Source organism: Hermetia illucens, chromosome 4 (assembly GCF_905115235.1).
Source record: "Hermetia illucens chromosome 4, iHerIll2.2.curated.20191125, whole genome shotgun sequence".
Lineage (NCBI taxonomy): Eukaryota > Metazoa > Arthropoda > Insecta > Diptera > Stratiomyidae > Hermetia > Hermetia illucens.
In genome coordinates this window covers 7963402-7985612 of record NC_051852.1, presented here as the reverse complement: position 1 = coordinate 7985612, position 22211 = coordinate 7963402, and the positions used below count along the sequence as shown (strand labels likewise).

Sequence of the window (22211 nt, the reverse complement as noted above, 5' to 3'; positions counted from 1 at the left end):
TTTGAGAAGTTTTGAATTTGTTTAGGGGATCTGTTGTCGGTTGATGTATTCTTGCTTATTTCTGTGTTATTCCATCTCTGTTCGTAAACTGCCCTTTTGTGAATCTACACAGTGACAAATTATGGATTTAGACGGAGCCAAGGAGAATATAATGCCATTGGCTTGCGGGCGCAATGTGCGATATCTGCAGACGGCATTGAGTGCCGAAAACGATCATGAACTGATGGCGGAATTACAAAAACAAAGACAAGATTTCGAAAAAGCAATTCACGAATATGAGGGTGACGATCCTTTAGAGTTGTGGTTCAATTATATTCAATGGATTGAACAAAGCTATCCGAGTGGCGGAAAGGAGAATGGCTTGTTCGAAGTGCTTCAGCAATGTCTTGGCAAATTTGAATGCGACGAGAAGTATTTTCAGGATCGCAGGATGATCAAGCTCTGGATCAAATATGTGAGTGAAATGAATTCTCTTCCCTGTCGGTACATTTAGTTAAATATTCCCTTTCGTCTTCAGCTCGACAACCAAAAGGATCCTCAGGAATTCTACCAAACGCTATACAACCAAGGCATCGGGACCATGGTCGCTGATCTTTACATTTGTTGGGCTTATTATTATGATCTGTGCGGGAACTTTGCCAAGGCCGATGAGATATTTCGCAAGGGAGTGGATGCAAGAGCTCAACCGTTCGATGAGTTGGAACAGGCACATAAACATTTTGGTTTCACGATGTCGCAACGGCTCTTGTACAAGGACGAGGAGTCGAATTTGCAATTTATGTCGTCCTTGCAGGAGAGAAGACATGCATTGACATCTTTGAGGACACATAAAAAGAATGTGGGCAGCATTAGGACGGGAGCGGCGGTGAAGAGCTTCAATCCGGGCAAAGTTGAGGTGAGTATTTTTGTGTTAATATTTGGCTCAAATGAGTGAAAAAGTGATAAAGGCTGAGGTGACTTCTGTCTTTCAATGCCTCCTGGTTACTCCTCCATGGAGGGCATCCATATTGTTCTTTTTGTAACGTTTTCTTCCTATTTACATTATCGCCGCGCAAGGACGAGGCAATTCTAACATCACCACACAACTGCATTTGGCCACCAAGACCGCTGCGGCCGAAGAAATCAGTTAATAACGACGACTGCCCTCCCATAATAATCGACGACCACCAGAGCTTCCCTCCTGGGGACCAGCCTGACGCTCGGGACGGTGAAATATTATATCCAAGGATTTCAAGACGAATTCAAACTTTCCTCAGATAAGGTCTCGGAAACCGAGGCCCCAGCGAACAAAAACCGTTTCTATCTTCTTTCTGGCAACGAGCATCGCCCCGAAGCGACGAACGCACGTCCCGGAACTTCGAAATCTGCCGACATGGCCAACCCACCGGTAGTTAAAGATAAGAATAGAATTGGCTCTCTTTCCCCGATTTTTCTGTATAACTGCCAGGGAATTGGGCGTTGTTATCAAGAATATCGACACAAATGTCAAATTTGAGGATACCCACCTACCGGCCGGCCGACAGGCTCAAAGTCCGGCTCAATACCCACAACAGCTGTTCGTGTCAAGGCTAGCGTACTCCACTACGCCGGACGAAATTCTGCCCTATATCAGAAGCAAAACCAACTCAACTTTGTCATCTCTTTCCTGTGTTAAGCTGACGAAGGATGGCTCTCCTGACCGAGTGATAGCTTCCTTCAAAGTGACATATCCCCGTGACTTCGATGCTATCGTCCAATCTTCCTTTTGGCCCCAGGGGGTCTTCGTTAAGCCTTATCAGAGGTCTAAGCTCCGTGAAAATTTCCGGCCTGCCCGCCTGCCTCGCCGAACTTGATTCCAATCACTATACGCTATTTTATCAAAATGTAAGGGGTCTAAGAACCCAGCTGTCGGATTTCAAACTGTCTGGTTGACAGGATTTTAGATTCTCAGCCCCTCGAAGGTTACGCTGTCTTTCGTTGTGACAGAGACTGCGTTGCGCTTGGCAAGACAACTGGCGGAGGTGCCCTAATAGCTGTTAAGTCCCCTCTCCGTGCCGAAATTATCTTTTCCTCCTCCTCCTACGATTCTGTTACAATACGTGTCCTTCCGCCGAACGTATGTTCCTTTATCATATCGTGTGTACATTTTCCTGCCTAAGCCCGCCTTCTCTGTACGAGGATTTCTTCGACAGATTATCAGAGGCCCCAATCGTTTTGTTTCCTTCACTTTCTTCCATCCTCTGTGGCGACTTTAATCTTCCTATGCTCTCCGGGCCTTCCCTCCCGAACTCGACCCACCCTTCCCTTCCTCTATCCCCTTTCATGTAAACCTGTGGCGCCCTCAAATTTAACCTTTATAGAAACCACTTAGATCACACTCTTCACCTTGTCCTCTCTAACCTTCCTTTACGTTATCTTTCCTAATCCCTTCATGCTCCGTCTTATGTTGCCCCTGACGCCTATCATCCTGCTCTCGAGTTCGATGTTCAGATATCCCGACTCCACTCTTCTGTCGCTCGCAAGCCTACCAAGTTCAACTTTCGTAAGGCGAACTTCGAAGGTCTGAACTCAGCCCTGGCGTCAAACAACTGGGTCCCCCTCCTCTCTCCATTTAAGTGTGACTTAACACTTTCTATACCATTTTATCTGATCTTCCTTGTTACTTTCCCTCCTCTCCTAAGTGCTTACGCGCTTACCTCGTCTGGTTCACCACTGAAATTCACAAAAAACTACGTCAAAAACAGACTGCGAGAAAGAAGTTCCTGTCTTCTAGAAACGTTGCCGACTTAGTTTTTTTCAAATCCCTTCGTTCCACGGTCAAATCCTTAATACGTAAGTCCAGAAACGAATATTTGTCCAGCGTGGAAAACTCACTAAAGCGCGGAAACCTGAAACCTTTCTGGTCCCACATTTGCAACTCCCGTTGCCCTGCCCAGTTATCCCCTCCGTCCATTAAATTCTCTGGCTTCTCAGTTAACTCCACCAAACTATCTTGTGATTTACTCTGCCGCTACTTTTCATCAGTCTATGTTCCCCCAACCTGCTTGACTTTACCAACTTTGTCTAAATTCACGGCAAGAGGTGCATACCATTTACACTGAATTCGCGAAAGCCTTCGACACTGTAAATAACAAGATACTTCCATCCAAACTCTCGTCCCTAAACGTTCCCATACCCCTTGTTCTATGGCTTGCCTCTTACCTTTCTAACCGATCCTGCCGCGTCTCTTTTGACGGCTGCACTTCCTGCTACTTCTCCCCCTCTTCTGGCGTCCCACAGGGGTCTATTCTGCGTCCTTTGCTATTTTTATTTTATATTAACGACCTTCCTCCTCTCCTTACTTGTCCTTGTTTGCTCTATGCAGACGACCTTAAGCTGTTTTCCGCTATATCGTCGCCTATGGACTGTGTTTCCCTTCAGTCTAACCTGAACACTCTGGTTCGTTGGTGCTCGACTAATGGTTTAGCGCTAAACGTCAGAAAGTGTCACTCTATGTGCTACTCCCTAAAAACCTCACCTATTTCTTTCTCCTATTCGCTTAACGGACATTCCTTATCCTGCTTAAATTCCACTCACGACCTCGGAGTCACTTTCGACAAATAAGCTCCGCTTTGACACCCATTGCCTCGATGTCATCAATCGAGCAGCAAAATTGTCAGGATTTATTCTTCGCTCCTCCTCTGATTTTGACTCCATACAACCCTCCTTAGCTCTCTTCAATTCCCTCGTGAGGAATAATTTTTTTTCTTTCTTCTCCTGAGGACAATAATTAATTGGAATTTTCTCTGTTTGTTGTCCGTTAATTAAATAAATAATTAAAAGAAACTCCTATATCTAATCAAGATGACCAAACTAGAAAGTCATTCCTTCGCCCTAAAGGAGACGAGGGAGCCAACTTTAATTTTCAGAGGAATCTCCCCACACGAATTCACTCTCGAACATGCCGATGCGCGTGTCGAGGCTTTCTACCCTGTGGTCACGAGCCAACAGCATGGACCTAAGCCTCTTCCGTGTGATCTTCCATTCCAAAACAGATGCCAACATTTTTAGTAAACAAAATATTCTACTTCGTCAGCGAATCCAGCTGGGAGAAACCCAGAAAAAGGGACGTCACCCAATGTTTTAATTGTAAACCGTTTGGCCACGTTTCCTCAAACTGCGGATACGACCCCAGATGTGCCAAGTACGCGAGCCCACACACCTCTAGGGACTGCCCCAGCTCGATTGTACAAGACAATGCTGACAAGGAGTCCGCGGCAGCCCTCAAATGCGCAAACTGTGGCCAACTGGGTCACCCAGCCAATTTCTCCAAATGCTCCCGTAGGCTGGAATCAATCCATCGTAAAGAGAGAGCTAACAGCATCGCGCACTCTCGCGTCCTTCGAGCCCTAATCGGCTCTCTCTACTTCCTGGCCGGCACAGGTCGCCATCTCACTTACATACTGAACTTTGGGAAATTGCGGCCAATTTCGACGTCTTCATCCTCGGCGATGACCTCAACGCGAGGCCGACTCAGTTAACAACGAAAACGGCAAAGTGTTCTTCCTGTTTCCAGTCAGACCCATTCCTTAGCGTGGGCATCCTAAATGCTGGAGTGCCATCTTTTCCTCGAGGGTCTTCCTTCCTAGACGGCTTTATAATCTCGTCCAATCCCTCAGCATGTGTCACTAGCTGCCCCTCTTTGGCAGCCCACTCTGACTACATCCCCTCAGCCTCTTTCTGCGTCTACAGCAAATTCTCCTTTCCCTCCACCATCTGCATAAATGCAGATGCTTCAATTTGACAAACTGGGACGATTTTCAACGGGACTTATCCAGTGCGCTAGACACTTACATCTGGAAATTAAACTCTACCTTCGAAACTACAATCCACAAACATCTTCCAGTTGAAGAGCCTGGTTACTACAAATACGGATGTCTTTGACCCTCAACCCTCCTCTTAGTCCGCGATAGAAACAGACTACTACAGTGCAGAAAACGATTATTTCACCGGCTATGTAACCGATGCAACGCTGGCTCCGTCTCCTCTCCGAGATACTTAAAAACCTGTCCACCAAAGTCAATGGAGCTATTCGGCCCGGACTGAATGCATCCTACAAAAAACTCCTCCAATCCCTCAAATCTGGCCCACAAGTTTTCTAAATAATTAATCGATTGCTTGGAAGGATAAAATCTTTTCTCAACGCATCCCGTCTAGGCCTGCCTTAATAAGGAATTCCAGACAACCCGGGTTTGCGCCGAGGTCCACCAATTTTACAGAACGTCAACTACTCCCCGATAAAAATAAGTAACCTCCAGTTTCACTTCTCTGAGGAAAAAATATCCGCCTGCCACTTATTTAGAGCCAAATTGCCCGCGGACCCCATCTGGAACTCGGTGGTCGCCACTACTGTCAACGATAAAAGGTTGAGCTTGAAATGGTCTTACCTCTGCCCCTTTCCCCCCAGCTGCTCCGTTGATATAGTCAGAATCGGTCCGTTCGCCTCATTCCTTATCTCACTAGAAGAAGTCAAACTTGCAATCACCCGGTCCAACAAAAAAAAAACATCGGACCCCGATGATATCTCTAACGTTGTCCTGCGGAAGTATGCGCCTACCATCAGCGAACGTCTCCTGTTCAAAGCCTGCTTGAACAGCATACATTTCCCGGTATCATGGGAATCAGCCCCCCTTATACCTATCCCTAAGAAGAGGTGCTCGGGCGATCTTAAAAATATGAGTCCTATCTCTCTTCTTTCCAATATTGGAAAAATCTTCGAACATATCCTACTAAGTCACCTCAACAGACAATACTCCCCTATCATTCGACTTAATCAATCCGGGTCGAAAACCTCAGATCCACCGAGCAGGCAATCCTGTACATGCAAGACCACATCCTCAATCACATGGAAAATAGGCATTGTACCGTAGCCTGCTCCTTAGACCTTGAAAAGGAATTTGATTCAGTTTGGAAAGAGAACTTACACCACAAACTAATTCAATACATCGTTTTGGGTCGAAGAATTCGCAGAGCGTCCATTTTCCTCAACGAGTTTTTTCTCTCAGTTAGCGGTAGCACTCAGAGAAAAAACTCGCATTGTGTTTAATGGCTTCCCTGACGGGCTCAGTATAGCCGGTGATACCGCCAGAGCCCGGTCCGCACTTTGCCTCGAAAAATCCTGCTTCATTCTTTTCTCCTTATCACTTGCGGAGTTATCTGCTGCGGTGGCCAAGTAAGATTCAATCCTTTCCTATCCTTCAAAGAAAATTTGGGAGATTCATCTATATTTTTGTCTGGGTATTTGCCCTAAATTCAAGCACAGAGTCAGCATTAGGAATTGCCTTTTAAGTCTCGAGTCTTGCAAAAAACACCAAAAAGGCATTGCCACAGATCTATTCAACCTCCCGAAGCTGACTAGGAAGGTTGTCTTCGACATCTGATATCGGCACAAATAGTGGCGGACGTACAAAAACTGCCGAAAGAGGTACAATTCGGCCATCAAAACTACAAGTAAGCGTTCTGGCTAGACTATTGCCTAAATATTTGTAAGATTCTGGCGAAGGAGCATAGCAGGCCATTATTTCTAAAAAAGTTAGAAGGCTCCTGGTTGGATTCTTCTTGTGAGACTCTGAAGCTGCTAGTCCATATGCACTTCCCTACCAGCGAGGACGACTATGAGAAAGAATCTTGCTTACAAGGTAGTTCCAGTCGTGTGAGATTACCAAATCGGTAATTACTGAAGATAAAGTCATCATATAAACCTCCGGACCCAGCCGGCGTGCCAGTCATGCGTCAGAAAGAGCAAGAAAAGGTGACAATGTGGCTTGTCGAGATTTGCCGCAACTATTTCGTTCGGGTGAGGGCAGAACTCATGAAGACGCGCGCGTGCCTTTTTCGTGTTGAAGATCCTAGACTGCTTCCTGGAGATCCATTTAAGGACGATCATGGAGAGGAAGTCCTTTTTAAATCTCTGCAAGAATATCTCAAAGGCAAATCCCTAGAAATCGCCCTTCATGAGGTAATTAGCACGCTCCTCTACAGATAACATATTCTAGCTGCCGTTCTGGATATTAAGGGTTGAATGCTCCGTGCTGGCGCTAATGACAAAGCCGTCAAGGATACTCTAACCAGAATAGGATTGGAGGGGTATTTTTTACCACTAAGACAAGAGTACCCGGATTTCAGTTCGCGCGGCTGGACACGGATTCGCACCTGCCTTCAATGTAAAGTATCTGGGTGTGATCTTGCATCCTAAGTAAAATTTTAAATTTAACATAGAACTGACGGTTAAGGCCTGTTTAACCTTCGTTGCCTGCAAGAACACTTTTCTCCCACTTTTTTTGGTCCACGGTCCCCTCGTGTTGAGCTTAGCACCCAAATTAAGAACGAAGACGGCTTACAATTTCGCCCAGAGCAGAGGCTTCATCTGTAAGCAGTCTTCGTCCTTGATTTTTCAACGAGGAGTCCTTGGACCAAAAAAAGGGAGGAAGTTGCTCTCAATTTGGTCTGGTCCAAGGTCCCTCAATGGTCAAACAAAAAATCTAGCTTCGGCCAAGCTTAGGTCGAACTACGGCAGATTTATGTTAGTTATAATTCGCTGTCAACTTCTGTTTTGCCAATGTATAAAAGAAAAGCATTAACATCTGCGAATCGCTTCGGCAACGCTGCCCAAAGGTAGACGTTGGGCAACGTCTGATGAGTTGGCTCTGCCCTGAACGAAACCGAAAGTCGTCTTCGTCTCTGACTTTCAAGCTTAATAGGATTCAGGTTATACTAAGGCTATGTTGTCCTTTTCCCGGCCGATGCCTTAAATGTCCTCCTGCATCTCATCCATCTGAACTTTCAAATTAAATACGTGGTAGTGCTGTCAGACTATGTGAGTCCGGATGTTGGATAACGAAGTTTTACGGCCATACTAACGTACTAGACGAAATACTTCTGGAGCTTTGGTCATTCCCAATGGAATACGCAACACGGAAGCCGAGCTTCACGACGAATTCTGGAGTAGGCTTTCCAGTCAGGGTCAAGTGGAAGACCAGCGAGATATTACAAGGTTATAACAAAGTTTTTTTCATTAATGGGTCAAAGATGGTCTGTGGAGTCGGTGCAGGGGGGTTTATCAGAAATGCACGGTATAGCTAAGTCATACGATTTTACAGGATTTGCCAGTGTATGGAGAGTGAAGATACTAGCGATATTGGAAGCCTGGCATGATCTGAGTCGCAAGTTTAATATAGTCGTTCTGGCCGATAGCCAAATGGCCTTTAAGACTTCATACTCAGTGACGATATCATCCAGGCTGGTGAAGTAGTGCATGTTGGACGGCACCCTCGAAGTCATCCTCGTCTGGGTGACTTGTCATAGGAATATGGAAAGGAATGAGCCAGGTGACGAATTGGTCAGGCCTTGACAGTCTCTCGTCGAACACAGCGTGTCCCTGGCGACTGTCAAAGGTGGGCTCAACAGGCACTACTTGACAACTGCTGACTTCAGATGGCAAAGATTCAAAATCTGTGCCAAGTCGAGGAGGATTTGGCCTTCCTTTAACAAGACCTGATCGCGAGAGCTTTTGGGCACTGGTCCATGCCCATCGATCCGGCATTAGAATTGCTGAAGTTGCGAAGAGGAGTGAGAAACCTTAAGGCACTTCCTTTGCGATTGCTCAGCTCTAGCTAGAACCAGGCTTCTTTTGAGGACTTCAAAGATCTTCAGTTTAGTCGCAAGGTGAAGGAGCTGCTATTTTTTGTAAATGCTACTTAAGGGTTTCGACCTCAAAACCACTGCTCCAATTGGGCTCCTAGGAGCAATGCTGTCTCAGAAGTCTTCGGTATTCTCGTCGCATTCACTCAAAACCTGACGATGATGAGCTCTATCGCGGATAGCTTTCAGGCCGGTACTGACCGTCGCAGATGGGCGATTGCTGGGATCGTTAGTGGGGGGACCAGCGAACAAGGTATTGTTGCCAGATTTCGCCTAACCTTACGCGCGGCAAAGTTACAGCGTTGGGATCCTTTTTTGAAAGAACTCTCGTACTTTTCGCTGTCTCTACGTTGATATGATAATCTCCTTTCATTTTTTTGTGGTTCTTCAACGCTCAAAAGTGTTTCGGTTCGTTCGGGTTGAAATTTTCTTGTTTGGAATGTGTTGTTAGGCAAAGGATGAAGGGGTGTTACCACCCAGTATCAGTCTGAGTTTCATTAGTTATAGAGTCTAGCCACAAAAATCCTTATCGTTATTCTAATCGCATTATCCTCATAAAATTTATTTTCGTTTCATCTAGCTTGCTTCGAAAACTCCAGTTCAGCGAAGCAATGTGGCCATCAAAGTGTTCGATGATCAAAATCACGATCCGAATGCCGTTGAACCATCTACATCTGCTCCACCAACCGAGGAACATCCAATGTCCCAGTCACTTGTACGGAGTATTATTGATAGCACACGTAAGCAAGAGAATATTCGCGAACCGGGGCCCTGGTCCAAAGCTCGATTGAATAAGAAACGTTCTGTATGCTTACTCGGCTCTGGTAGTCATCACGAACCAGGATTTGAGATATTGGAAGATGATAACGCTGAATATCGAGCCCCATTACCAAAAGGCGATGTTAATTTTTCAAAAGGTATCCAATTGCCACCTGACTTTGTGCGTCAAAATGTACCACTCCCGAAGTGGGAAGTGCCCCCGACTCTCGATACGGATGGAGTGCGAGCAAATATATATCCATGTTATGAGAAAACCCAATTGTATCCCAAGGAGAATGAGGTGTATTGCCCGGAAGAGTACAGGGGTTGGTGTTGGTTTAAAAAACGAGGAATATCCAATCAGTTTACACAAAAACACGATCATATTTGGACGCCTAACTTGGATTATGGATTTCATTTGTATCCGAACTTCTGTAAAAAGAATCTTGAACAGACGGAATTCTCCACAAAAAGATTTGTACAAGATGAGGACATTTCAGCTAATCATAATTTCACATTTGCCTTCAAAGAAGTCTATCCGGATGATAGCACCGAGGAATTTTCGTTTGAGGAAATACTTTGGAAAAAAGTTCGGGAAGGAAAAAGAAAGCTGCAATTAAATACGGATGAGACTATTCTCATGGCAGAAGATTTGGATGAAACTCAGTGCGTTGCTGGCGCGGCCCCTCGAGACCGTCGAAGTTTGTTCCCATCGAGGAGATCAGTTTTGCCAAAAATGATGGCTCCTATTGTCGAGGCTCCTGTACAGCCACGAAGAAGCGTTATAACGGTGAATCCGCAAGGAAGTCCACCACTTGATGACCAGCCGGTTTCGCTCCAGCAACGTGCAGCAGAGGCATCCGTTTCGAATATTGCCCAAGATAAAGCGGAAGCTCAGATAAGACAGGGACTTGTTGGTGAAAGCGGATTTCCATCGGTGCTTCGGAAAATAAGCAGCTTCAGCAGTGGCGAAGATACCGAAAAGGAGGATAAATTGAAGCAGAAGGCAACGGCCCCGCAAATATTAGCAAGAGTTGGTAGTTTGGAAAATGATTGCGGCCCGCGTGATGAAGTTTTACCGAAGGCATTGCCTAGTGCCACCAAAATGAGTAATTTTGAAGATGATTTTGATGATGGAGATGTATTCAAGGCACCACAAAGCTTCCCGCGGCCGGCGAAACAAAGAGTTTCTATCCATCCCGTCCAAGATGAGGAGGACGAGGAGAAGGCGACGGACGCATTTGTCGTTAACGAAACTTGTTCCACGCAAACATTTAACTTTTTCATAAAATCTCAATCGGTAAGTACGCCAAAGCATTTGCGGAAGTCACAAGGTGCATGCTTGCAAGAGCAGGAGCTCCCAGCACCCAGAACATTAATGTCACCTCCAACACCACCCACTGAAAATGAAAACCAATTGAATATGACTCCAGCAAACACTCTTTTTCCGCCGAAACAATTGTCCATTATAATGGAATTGACTGAGACCAACACAGTGTCGTCCGGTACGAAATCAACGGCTGAAACTCATGATTTTGATTCGGAGTCATCAAAGTCGAATTACACGACGAAACCATCGAGTTTAGAGCAATATCCTATGTTGGATCCCATTCTTGAGGTGTCAGCTGCCCAGAAATCAAGGGAAGCAGGTCGACAATCGCCACAAGTGAATCGAGATGTGATGAAAATGACCGATGAAGAAGCAATGCCTGCTCTTATGATGTCTATGAAAGTTTTCGAAGATAAGACGGAGACGGTCCCGAAGATGTTGTTAACTAAACTTGGAAGTAATCCACCGCCGTCAACTAATGATGATGATTATGCGACTTTATTTACCACGACTCCTACAAAAGCTAGTCAGTTCTTGGCAGACAAGGTTAATCCGTCTGCGGTAAACGAATCAATGACTTTCTCTAAATTATCCGAGATAACTTTGCCAAGACTGGAATCCGGAAAGATTGTTTCAAAATTTGTTCCAGCGAAAGAATCAGTGCAACAAGGTTGGCATGAAGCAAGCTTGAAAAAGGACGGAATGAACGTAGATGATTGCGGTCTGGCAAATGATTCGATCACGTTCTCGAAGTTGAAAGATCTCACCAATCCTGGTGGCTTGATGGATAAGGGTAAAAAGCAAGTTGAACCTAGTGAACAGCGGCAGAAAGTGTTTGGAGATGGGAGTTTCGACGATAAGTCACTTCTGGAAGCTTTCGAAACTTCACTAGGATCAAAACATTTGAGAAATTTCAACCCTTCCGCGGCAAAATTTGAGACTAGCGACATTAAGCTGGAATTCAAGGAGCCTGCTATGCCCAATGTGCCATCTGAAAATCTGACTATGTCGACAATGAATCTAATTGGCGCGAAAAACTCCTCAATTTCAGAGGTTCCATTTTTTCCGAGCACATCGCAGATTCAGGAATCGTCAGTGCATATAAAACAGGAACCATTTGAAGCTGTCTCAGGTGGAAAGATTGTCAATTTTAGGAGTAGTTCGACATCGTCTCAAGCTTCTTTGGTACCGCAAACTCCTCAAACTCACGAAGCGTCTGCTCATGGTGAGAGAGGACTAGGCGACAGCATTTGCGCTGGGAAGTCTAACAGCCATCACGGTAGCTCCTCATCCGTCCAGGAACGATCAATATTGAGTCGATTTGCTGAAATCTCCCGTCGTCAATCGGAAAAAGTTGATGAATCGTTAAATATCGATTCTAGTCTACATGCATCTAACATTGGCCATTTTCAGGAACAAATGGGCGTAGTGTCAATGAAAAACCAGTCGGTTGTGTGGTTTCACGGACAAGATTCGAATTCAAGACCTAGTGCCATTGTGAAGCAAGAAACAGGGGCGACAGGCATTTTTTCCGAGTTAAAAACCAAACCTACAGATTTGGGTCGAAGTATTTATGTAAAAAGGACCCCTGAAACTAGGAAAGTTCATTGTCAGGATTGGTCGTATGATGAGGAAATATCCGAGGACAATCATTTCGTTCACGCTAACGTCGATTTAGACCAGACGAGGATTCTGATCACGGATAAAATCAATCAAAATGTTAATCCATTCGATCGAGAGTTAATTAAAGCCTTTTTAGATAATATCGAAATTAGTTCGTTTATAGAAAAGTTGCCAACTTGCACGATGGTGAATAGAGTGAGACCTTTGCAAAAGGGTAGCTCGGTGACTGTGGCAAATGTTAATTTTGATGTATTAAAAACGGTGGGAGAAGGGAGCTACGGTAGCATTTTTTGGTAAGATTGAAGATAGCAAAATGACTTCAGTACGCTTTCAACGATGTTTCCCTTGTAGTGCCAAAGAACGATCGACCGGAAATTTGTTTGCTATTAAACAGGAGAAACCAGCGAACCTTTGGGAGTACTACATTTGCTTAGAATTGAAGTCACGTATTAATAACGACAAAATGGTAAGTGGTCACAGATTTGACGTCGCTAGCACCGTTCATTCGGTTATTTTTCGTTTGCTCTCGGACTCTAGATGCGCGGATTTATGGATGTCGAATATGCTTTGATTGGAAACAATGCCAGCTTGTTGTTCACGGAGTTTTCGAAATACGGGTCGTTGATTGATGTCTGCTATAAAGTCCACGCTGCGACTGGAAAAAACATTGACGAGTTTGTTGTGATGGTTCTTGCGAGCCAGCTGTTGCTGATTATGGATCATCTGCACGCCTCGAAGATTATTCACGCTGATATTAAGCCAGATAACTTCCTGTTAATGTCGAAGTAAGTTCAGTTTTCTAATTTTTATGAGTAGCTGGTGCCTGGTATATATATGTACTTAAACATAACAGAACTGGTTAATATTTCCTGCGCTTCAGCAACATTTTGTGTACGAGTATGTATTTGCTGCAGTGAAATTAGTTCTATTGTCGCTGAACATGACAACTATTCCTTTCTATGTACCACGTAGCGTCTATTCATCCCCATGTGAATGTATTTGCTGTCAAGTTACTGCTAATTCAAGATGCTCTCGTAGCCAAATTGACAACGACCACGTTGTATTTTTTCAGTGTTTTATTTCCTTTTCCATCGCTCCGTTTGATGTATATAGAACCAGTATAGTCAACCCTTCGTGTTAAAAGGATTCCCTGGGATAACCCGCTCTACAGGCAATTCGCCCACTAATTGTTGCGTCGGCCCTGCATTCACCATAAACCATTTTCTTATTAACCATTTTACCGCAGTCAAGCCGTTTATGATCCAACATTTCTTTCTTATTCTATTAGGACCAATTGCGTTTCTCCATGAAGCATTAGGCGATGGTGCTCAATTACCAGATTTACGGAATGTTCTCTTGAATCCTTCCCCAGCTGCTCTGCGTCTCCAAATGGGGCAGGATTTGGGAAGCGTTTTCTTGACTAGGTGCAGCTAATTTCCTCGGGAAAAGCGCGTTGCACTATTCGCACATATACCTTTTCGGTTTCCCGCAATTCATTTGTATTTAGGCCTGTGTTATCGCCTGTTGTAACCCAACATCTGCACCAAGAAATTACTTTGACGAAAAAAATCGGCTGAGGGTTTCGTCCAGGGTCGAGGCAACTCATCAGGCGGTGCCTCATCCCTGTCCAGGGAGCTGCGTGAATGAAAGTGGCGACAGGCGAAAAACAACATTTTTATGTCCCTATTTCTAAATTAAAACTAAAAACGGGCGGGCGGGAGGAAGAACTAGGATGTGGGTTGGGATTACTCTACCGCCGGGGTCGAATAGGAGGTTTCTGGTTTGGAGAGATAACAGGATTTGATGAGTTTTTGGTGGAGGTGTACAGGATGAGGTCATCCGCGTATTGGAGGATTTGGATTGGGTTTGGTTGTGAGGTTGGTTTGGGTTGGTCTGGGGTCAACAGGAAGAAGAGGGTAGCGGAGAGGACTGATCCCTGAAGGATGTTATCCGGGCCTGAATAGGAAAAACGGAGGCGCTCTTGGAGTTGGACTTGGGATTTCCGTGCGTCAAGAAAACTAAGAATTAGCTTCTAGAGGTTCGAATGGAAATGGAAGACTTCGGAAAGCTACGAAAGCCTTCTTTATGTTGAGGATACAGGTCTATGGTCGGCGCGTTCCGGTTGAAGGCCAGGAGGACGACCGATTTGACCACGAGGAGTGCATGCTCAACCGAGTCTTTGAGTTTGTAGCCTGTAGCTATCGGGATTTAGAGGATTTTGGTTCTTTTTTGGGATAGGAACCATTCGAGCATTCTTTCAATCTGTTGGCAAGTGGGCAAGTGGTGTTTTGGGGTAGGACCGCGTTTTGTCTAAACGCGGGCAGGTTCTTTGAGGTCTCTGTATGTACCAGGGTTCAGTTTGGTGTTGGAGATCCGGTTGTGGAAATATTGGGTGTGGGTGGGGGTGAGGTGAGGACCCTTTCGCGGATGGATCTGATCTGTTCACTGATTTCGGAAAGTAGGTGAGAGGATGGCGGAGAGTATCTATTTCTAAATAGTCTCCGACTGAGGGTTTTTTTGTGTTGTATATTGTTTAGGATATCATCAAGGAAGATAATGAGGTTGTGGCAGTTTAAGAGACGGGATGGGATCAGTTCGTCACATACTTGCCGAATTGCTTCGGTGTATTGACGGACTGTTTGGTCGATGGTGTTATTGGAAACTGTACTGCTGGATGGGAGTAGGAGGGGTTGAAATTTACTTTTGAGGGCCAGGTTGATGTGTTTCCAGTTTGCGCGCAGGAAGTCGGGGACTGAGGGCGGGGTGGAACGAATGACTCTGTCTGGGAACTTGATATCTAGGATTATAGCATCATGGTCGCCGATGTCAGGGATTGTTTCGGTGAAGGGAAAGGTGTTTGGGTTGGGAATAACAGTTAAGTAACTGCTAATTTGGAAATGGTGTAGGTAGGAATGGTAGTAGCTTCTGTTGAAGATTGGAAGGGCTGGGCTGAAATGGGCTAGGTTGATGGTGGGATGGGCGGTTGTGAGGAAATGGTAGAGCGGTTTCCTGTTCTGGATGCCAAGATACCGACCATTGAGTTGAACATCTGCAAGAATTCTTCCGATTTCCTGGCGAACTCAAGGAAGTCAGGATTGGAGATGGTCGTTGGGTGGTTTTTACAGGTAGATGCATAGGGTTCCGCTTCTTGCGGCGTCTGCGAACTACACGGACGGTCGGGTGAAGGCGGGATTCGTTGTTGGGCGACCAGAGGGACGGAAGGCAGTTGTGGGGAGAGGGTGGGTGGTAGGCACACGTTTTTGTGCGTTTCTCCTTGAAAAAACGAAGGTATTTCCTATAATTTGTGGGGTGGTCGTTCCATCGCAGTTAACGCATTTAGGTGCCTGTTCAACCGTTTTGGTGCATTCGCCTGGACCATGAAGCTGGTCACACTTGATGCATCTGTATGCGAGATGGTAGTTGGTTGCCGCGTGTCCTATGCGCTGGCAATTCTTCCATTGCAGTTCGTTCTTGTCCTTGATCTGCTCGAAGCGGACGATCATGTGCTGCTTTGATTTGATGTTGCGCAACTGTTTCTCGTTGAATGTTGCGTCAAAAGTTAAGGTTAACATTGTTGTTCCTTGCCCAGGTCGTGGCAAAGGGTTTAGCGCTCAGTGTGCTGGAGACTCCCTGAGCTTTTAATTCGTCGATGATCTCCTGAGGGGAGAACGGTGCTTGTAAACCTCGGAGGATGAGGCTAGTAGTCTTCTGGGGTGGGAGGGTAGACGGGAAGAACGTGTTATGGTTCTCCAAAAGGGTCTTCCTGACGGTAGACTAATCTTCCGATGTTTTCGTTAAAAGTTGGTGAGACTTACCTGATTTCTTTATCAGGTAGTTATTAGGGAGGGTGCGGGAAATTGATTTAAAAATCTCTGGGTTCTCTACGACCACGAGTGGAGAGATTTACCTCCTGTTGGCGACGTGCTGTTGCGCGTAGCGTTGTTTGGCTCGGGTGATCTGGTAATGGTTGCTTGGCCATGCTGGCGGGACGTAGCTTCTTGGGTTTGTTGAGCATGGGGAAGGCTTCGGGGTGGGGCCCAGTAGCGCAAGTAGGGCCTGCTCTACGTGCACGGTCGTGTCCATCCCGTCATTTTGCAAGATGTCTCGAAAGTACGCATGATTGGCCTCTAGTGACACGGCGGTCAGCTTTTTGATCCGACCGCCTTGCCGTCGGATGTTCTCGAGAGTTTCCTTGAGTTTCTTAGTAGTTTTTTATTTTCTTTTCGGAGAGCGACCGTCTCATGGATCGCGCCTACGGATGTCTAACTTCTGACAGTGTTGTCAGATCCGGACTGCGAATCGGACTCGCAGTCGTTTGAGAGTTCATCTTGCTCGCGACTGTCAAGGGCGGAATCTTCTTGCACTACTTAGCAGCCGCGGGCCTCAGATGGCGAAGACTTACCACCTGTGCCAAGTCAAGGAGGATTTGGCCCGGTTGTTAGCCCAATCACGAGAGCACCTGTGCCAGACGCGTGCGAATGCATACCAGATTACGGCGGTATTCACGGAGCACTGGCCCATAGGGGACTATACCACCAGGCTCGGCATACCCTACAATTCGCATTGCCAAAGCTGCAGAGAAAGGGGGGGGGGGGGGGTCAGGCACTTCCTCTGCCATTGCCCAGCTCTAGCTAGAGTCAGGTTACGGACATTGACCATAAACGATTCTGTGAGGACCTCAGAGAGATTTCTAGCCGCAGGGTGGGAGAGCTGCTTTCCTTTGTGAATGCTACGGGCTGGATCTGAAGATCTGAGCCAGCTGGACTCTGCATCCCTGTTCTCATAACAGCAGTCACGATCTTAGGAGTTTGTGGCATCACAACGGCGCTAATTGGGCTTTCCCTTGAGGCCGGCCCCTTCTAAACGTTAAAAAAAATGGAAATTCCTACAGAAGCAGGTGAAATTTCTCGGTCACATAATTGCCCCTGACGGAATTCAACCTGACCCAGACAAGGTTGAGGCAATCAACAGATTTCCCTGCCAACCGCGCTTGTGTACATTGTAAAATTGTGATGCTCTTTAACTTGGACAAGAACCTAGAAGTCAGAAGTTTGCCAGAAACCGGCTCCCAGGTCAAGAAGGCGCGCCTTGCGGTAACCATCAGAAACAACCCGACATCGGATTCGCGTCTGCTATTACTCGGCTTTTCAGAGTACAAAAGCACATTGCCATAAGTGTGGCAAGAGAGAGAAGAGTACTCTTCAGAGTCCCGCCATCTTACTTCGCTTAGACTCAGAATGTCAAACTTATATCGTTGGCATTCCTGCTCAAGTTGAAGAAATCCAGCATTCTGGGGGTCTTCGCAACCGTTGAACCGAGAAGCGTGCGTACATTTCAGAAACCAGTTACAGTCTCTTTTCGATAGCCTGTGGTCGTTGCCGTGAGATCAGTCCCTATCCGAGGCGCTGTTGACGTTTCGGTAGTATTAAAATTTCAAAATTTCCAGGTTGTTAGCTCACAAATTTCTATCCTTTTTAGTCGCCTCTTACCACAATCAGAGGAGACTTTGAGTGTATTCTTAAGTTCCAACCGACAGGGTCCAAAAAGTGGGTTTTAATTTCATTAGAACGTGAATAATGTTCTTTTGCATCGTGAGTCCAATCAGCAAGAGATCGTGGAGCGATTTGCCGGAGGGGATTGTTTGTGATGCGTTGAACACCACTCTGTGCGTTATCGTTGAGCTCTCTGCCTTGCAGACTGCATGATGTGACAAATAATAGTTGGCCATCGAATAGACTTCCTTATGGGGAACCTCTATCATATGACCCAAGCTGAGGTACCTTTCATAAATGAAACATATTGTTGCCGAGATGCATCATTCGTAGCTAAGCGCTTTTCTAGTTGTGAAAAGCGATTGTGCGTAATTTTCGGTGAATGGCATAACTCATTGACTGGTTGCGCTTCCTCTTTGAATGGGAGTCAGTCTTCTCGTTGAATCCCATTTAGTTGTATTCGTATACCAAGTGTTTGCTCGTCTTGGGCGCTGAGTGCTTTTGGCGGTTGCTCTTCAATCTAATATCATTTCTTCAGCAGTTGCTTCGAGATTTCTTCGGTGCTAACAATACCATTGCCGCGTTTGTGTTTATCGGATGTGTCGGGTTAAGCAGTAATAAATCCATATAGTAGCACGCCGGTGTTGTCAGGGATGTCGTAAGGATGGACACGGTACGGTGTCCCTTCGCTGGTAGAGTGTTGAGGGATTGAACTTATTGCATTCGTGCATCTGGTGATCCTTTTGATATATGTTGCATTCAGTAGTGTCGTTGGCCACGAGCGCAGCGCTTCGATTCGCTTGGTCTTTTTCAGGAAACCAAGAGCTTCCAAAGTTCTGAAGCGACCAACGAATCTATAAATACTGATAGCTTCGGAATATCGGGTGTTTCTCATAGACGCTTCGACTCTTGATTTAGTTTCTGAACAATTGTTTAAATGGTCAGTACATCCCAATGTTCACGCTGATGCCTTCCATATTAGCTAGGAGCTTAGTAAATGTGTCTTTGGTCAGCTTGATCGTTGCATCTTCTCCTTTCTTTGTTATTGGTTTGCTTGGAATTTCCGCAAGTAATTCCAAACGATCGCGTTTTGGTTTTTCGTAACAACTCCCACAGCTTTTGGTAATTATCATTGTTGACCTCCAACTATTCTGACAGCCTTTGTTTCTGCTGGTGAGTTTTTAAGTACTACGTCTTCTCTACAGGAGAGGGCCCTTCGTTGTTATCGATCATCGACTTGAAGAGTTCGTTGAAAGTTCTCCACTGATCATAGTCACCATTGAATTTGGGAATAGCAATTTAGCAATTCGCTCCTTGAAATCGTTGATTCCTGCCTGGAAGTAAGTGAGAAGGTTCATGTAGATGTCCTCTGTCAGTCCATACTCCTGCGTAAGTTTTGTTGCGGATAGTACCACCGAGTGTAATTCCGGGCATTAAGTCCGAAGTTACTTAAGTCGCTCCAACCTTGCTTAGAAGCACCCTAGTGAATGACGGCTATCCTTCTCGAAATTTTGACGATGCTCGCAAAATTGTTCTGTTAGAGAGACCTATTGCTGGTTTCTACGATTTTCGTTTGTACTTGCACTAGAGCTACAACTTTGTATGCCCCAAATTATTTTGACAATAATTTCACGGTGGAAATTATGAATCCTATTTGCTTTACGCAGACGACCTTAAATTGTTTGCTTCTGTTTCGTCTCCGTTGGACTGTGCTCTCTTATAGTCCAACCTTGATAATTTCGTCCGTTGGTGTTCGGTCAACAAGCTAACATTTTTTTTTCTTCAGCCTTTGTCCCGTTTACAAGCGGGGTCGGCTCGTTGTGATCGGCTTCGCCATTTGGCTCTATCAAATGCCTGATCTGGGTGCAATCTCGAGGCTTTCAAATCCCCATCTAGCGTATCAAGTCACCCTTGTTTAGGTCTGTCTTTTGGTTGTTTATCATCGACTTCGATGTTCAGACCAATCGTGGCAAGTGAATTCTCGTTTGCACGAATTGCGTGACCATCGAAGACGCCTCTCTCGCAACTTTTCCACGATCGGTGCAACCCCATAACGATCGCGGATATCCTCATTTCGGATGTGATCTAAACGTGTGTCGCCACTAGTCCAACGTAGCATCTTCGTCTCCATTACCGCAAGACGCCGTTCATTGTCTTTTATAGTCGGCCAACACTCAGAACCATAGAGACCGACTGGACGGACGACACTGAATGTCAACAAATGCCACTGGATTTCTTATTCTCTCTTTTCTTATTCTCTCAGTGGACAGCCCCTTTCACTACTGACCTCCTTCAAAGACCTGGGTGTGATATTCGACGACAAACTTCGTTGACATCATCAATAGAGCTTCCAAAATGTCTGGTTTTATCCCACGTTCTTCCTTCGACTTTACCTCAATCCAGACCTCCTTAACACCCTTCAATTTCCTTGTCAGAAACATCCTTGAATATTGCTGTGTAGTCTGGTCCCCTTCCGCATTCGTGACTGCCGGCCTCTTGAAGTTGTACAACGTAAATTCACCCGGACCCTCTTTTACAAAAAGAACCTTCCACGGGTTGATTATCCGTCACGACTTCGCACCCGCAATCTCCCCTTCCTGCAGCAACGCCGCATTTTCTTTGATATATGTACTCTTTAACTGCTCCGTCAACTCAGATATTACTTTCCGTATCGCTTCGTCTCATAACACACGTAGTGCGGACATTTTTTATGTACCCTTCGCGGAGCTCGAGATTTACTTCCACTCTCCGGTGCCGAGGCTATTCCGGTCTTACAACGCCCTACAGCTTGGGTCCTTTGACTCTATTTCCTTCTCTAGTTTTAAGTGTAAAATACGCCATTCACTTGCTCCTCCCTCTGAGGACAATATGTAATAAGGAATTTGTCTTCTGTGTACTGGACTCATTGAATAAATAAATAAATAAATCCTATCTTGCACTAAGAAGGACAATTCCTCACCATCGTTGGTTTAATATTAAGAGATCGACAACTCAGCACGGGCTTTATTAGCACCCGAAAGATACTTAACGAAATCATTCATAGCATTAGATCTACTTTAACTTTGTTGAAAAGCTGGACTAAATTCAATTACCACATTTTACAGACTTGCCCATCCTTCGGACACGCCATCGGTGCAGCTAATCGACTTCGGTGTATCCATTGATTTGTTGTCATTCTTGCCTAAGCAAACTTTCAACTATGTCACACGCACGGAGGGCTTTACTTGCATCGAAATGCTCGAGAATCGTCCTTGGACCTATCAGCCCGACCTTTTCGGCTTGGCTGGAACGATACACGTTCTACTTTTCGGTAAATACATGGATGTCGAAAAGAGACACACTGGCTGGAATATAAAAACCCACATGCCGAGGTGAGTGTTTGGAATATTTTCTCTTAGTTTCGGCTCCAATATTTAATTGTGGAATCGTTTCAGATATCTGAATAGGAGTTTATGGAATTCGATTTTTACGACGTTGTTGAATATTCGGGATTGCGATTCAATGCCGAATCTGCAACAACTTCGTGTTATGCTAGGAGAGGAAATTGTCGAGAATGAGAAGCATGTGCAGGATAAAATAAGAGAATTCAATTTAGCCATCGAACGATGATTGGGATGGGATAGTTGCGAATTTTTTAATTGATTAGATTTAAATCTTCTTTTACTTTACAATTGCATTAATGTGCTATTAGAGAACTTATTTTTTTAGAGATAAATAAAATCGAACTAAGACTGCTCCTACAAACTAAATTTTGGTTTTTATTTATTCTTGTTGTTGTCGTTTGTTTCGTTTCTTGAAGCCCTGGCGAACTAACAGTTCTGTCACTGATGCGCTTCACGATAAACCTCCAGGAATGGGTGCTGGATCAGGAAAGTTTTGGGACCCTTAACTAGGAATTCGAATTCACCGGAACATTTGCACTTGTTCAATTGAATTGAGTATTATTTGGGTTCACACACATTTCAATTATTTGGGTTGTAGGCTTGTAGTATCGGCAGCTCCGCAGCATATGCATGATTTCCTTCGTTTTATTTTGCGATAAACTGACGAGAAGATTCATTCACTTGTACGCAGCACTTTTCCTTTTCTCCTATCGAGGATCCTTCAGCAACTCTATTGTTCTCCTTTCAAATAACGACCTCCAATCTCAACATCTTATAACACGAAAAACAGTAACGTATTTTGAAAATTTCATCTTGAAATTATCTTAATAAAACCTTCTCGCCTTTTAAATTTCCCGAAACCTTAAAATCCATCTAAATATTTTGAAATATATTTATTTTCGAATATTCCTAAATGATCATTAACCTTTTCTTTTGTTGTTGTTTTGTGTATTGCATGGATCGGCC

At 45.1% G+C, this 22211-nt stretch overlaps 1 protein-coding gene across 2 annotated transcripts; it reads left to right on the top strand.

The window, feature by feature from the left end:
* Positions 1-36: 36 nt before the first annotated feature.
* LOC119656164 lies at positions 37-21601 on the top strand. 2 transcript variants are annotated; one of them, XM_038062508.1, is made up of 8 exons: positions 37-454; positions 518-895; positions 9239-12100; positions 12161-12663; positions 12722-12836; positions 12908-13155; positions 20967-21233; positions 21297-21601. In XM_038062508.1, exons 1-8 carry the CDS (start codon positions 122-124, stop codon positions 21469-21471), a joined length of 4881 nt encoding a protein of 1626 aa, XP_037918436.1. In that variant the 5' UTR covers positions 37-121; the 3' UTR covers positions 21472-21601. The 2 variants fall into 2 exon arrangements, with proteins under 2 accessions (XP_037918436.1, XP_037918435.1); XM_038062507.1 differs by having other exon boundaries at positions 9239-12663.
* Positions 21602-22211: the final 610 nt, after the last annotated feature.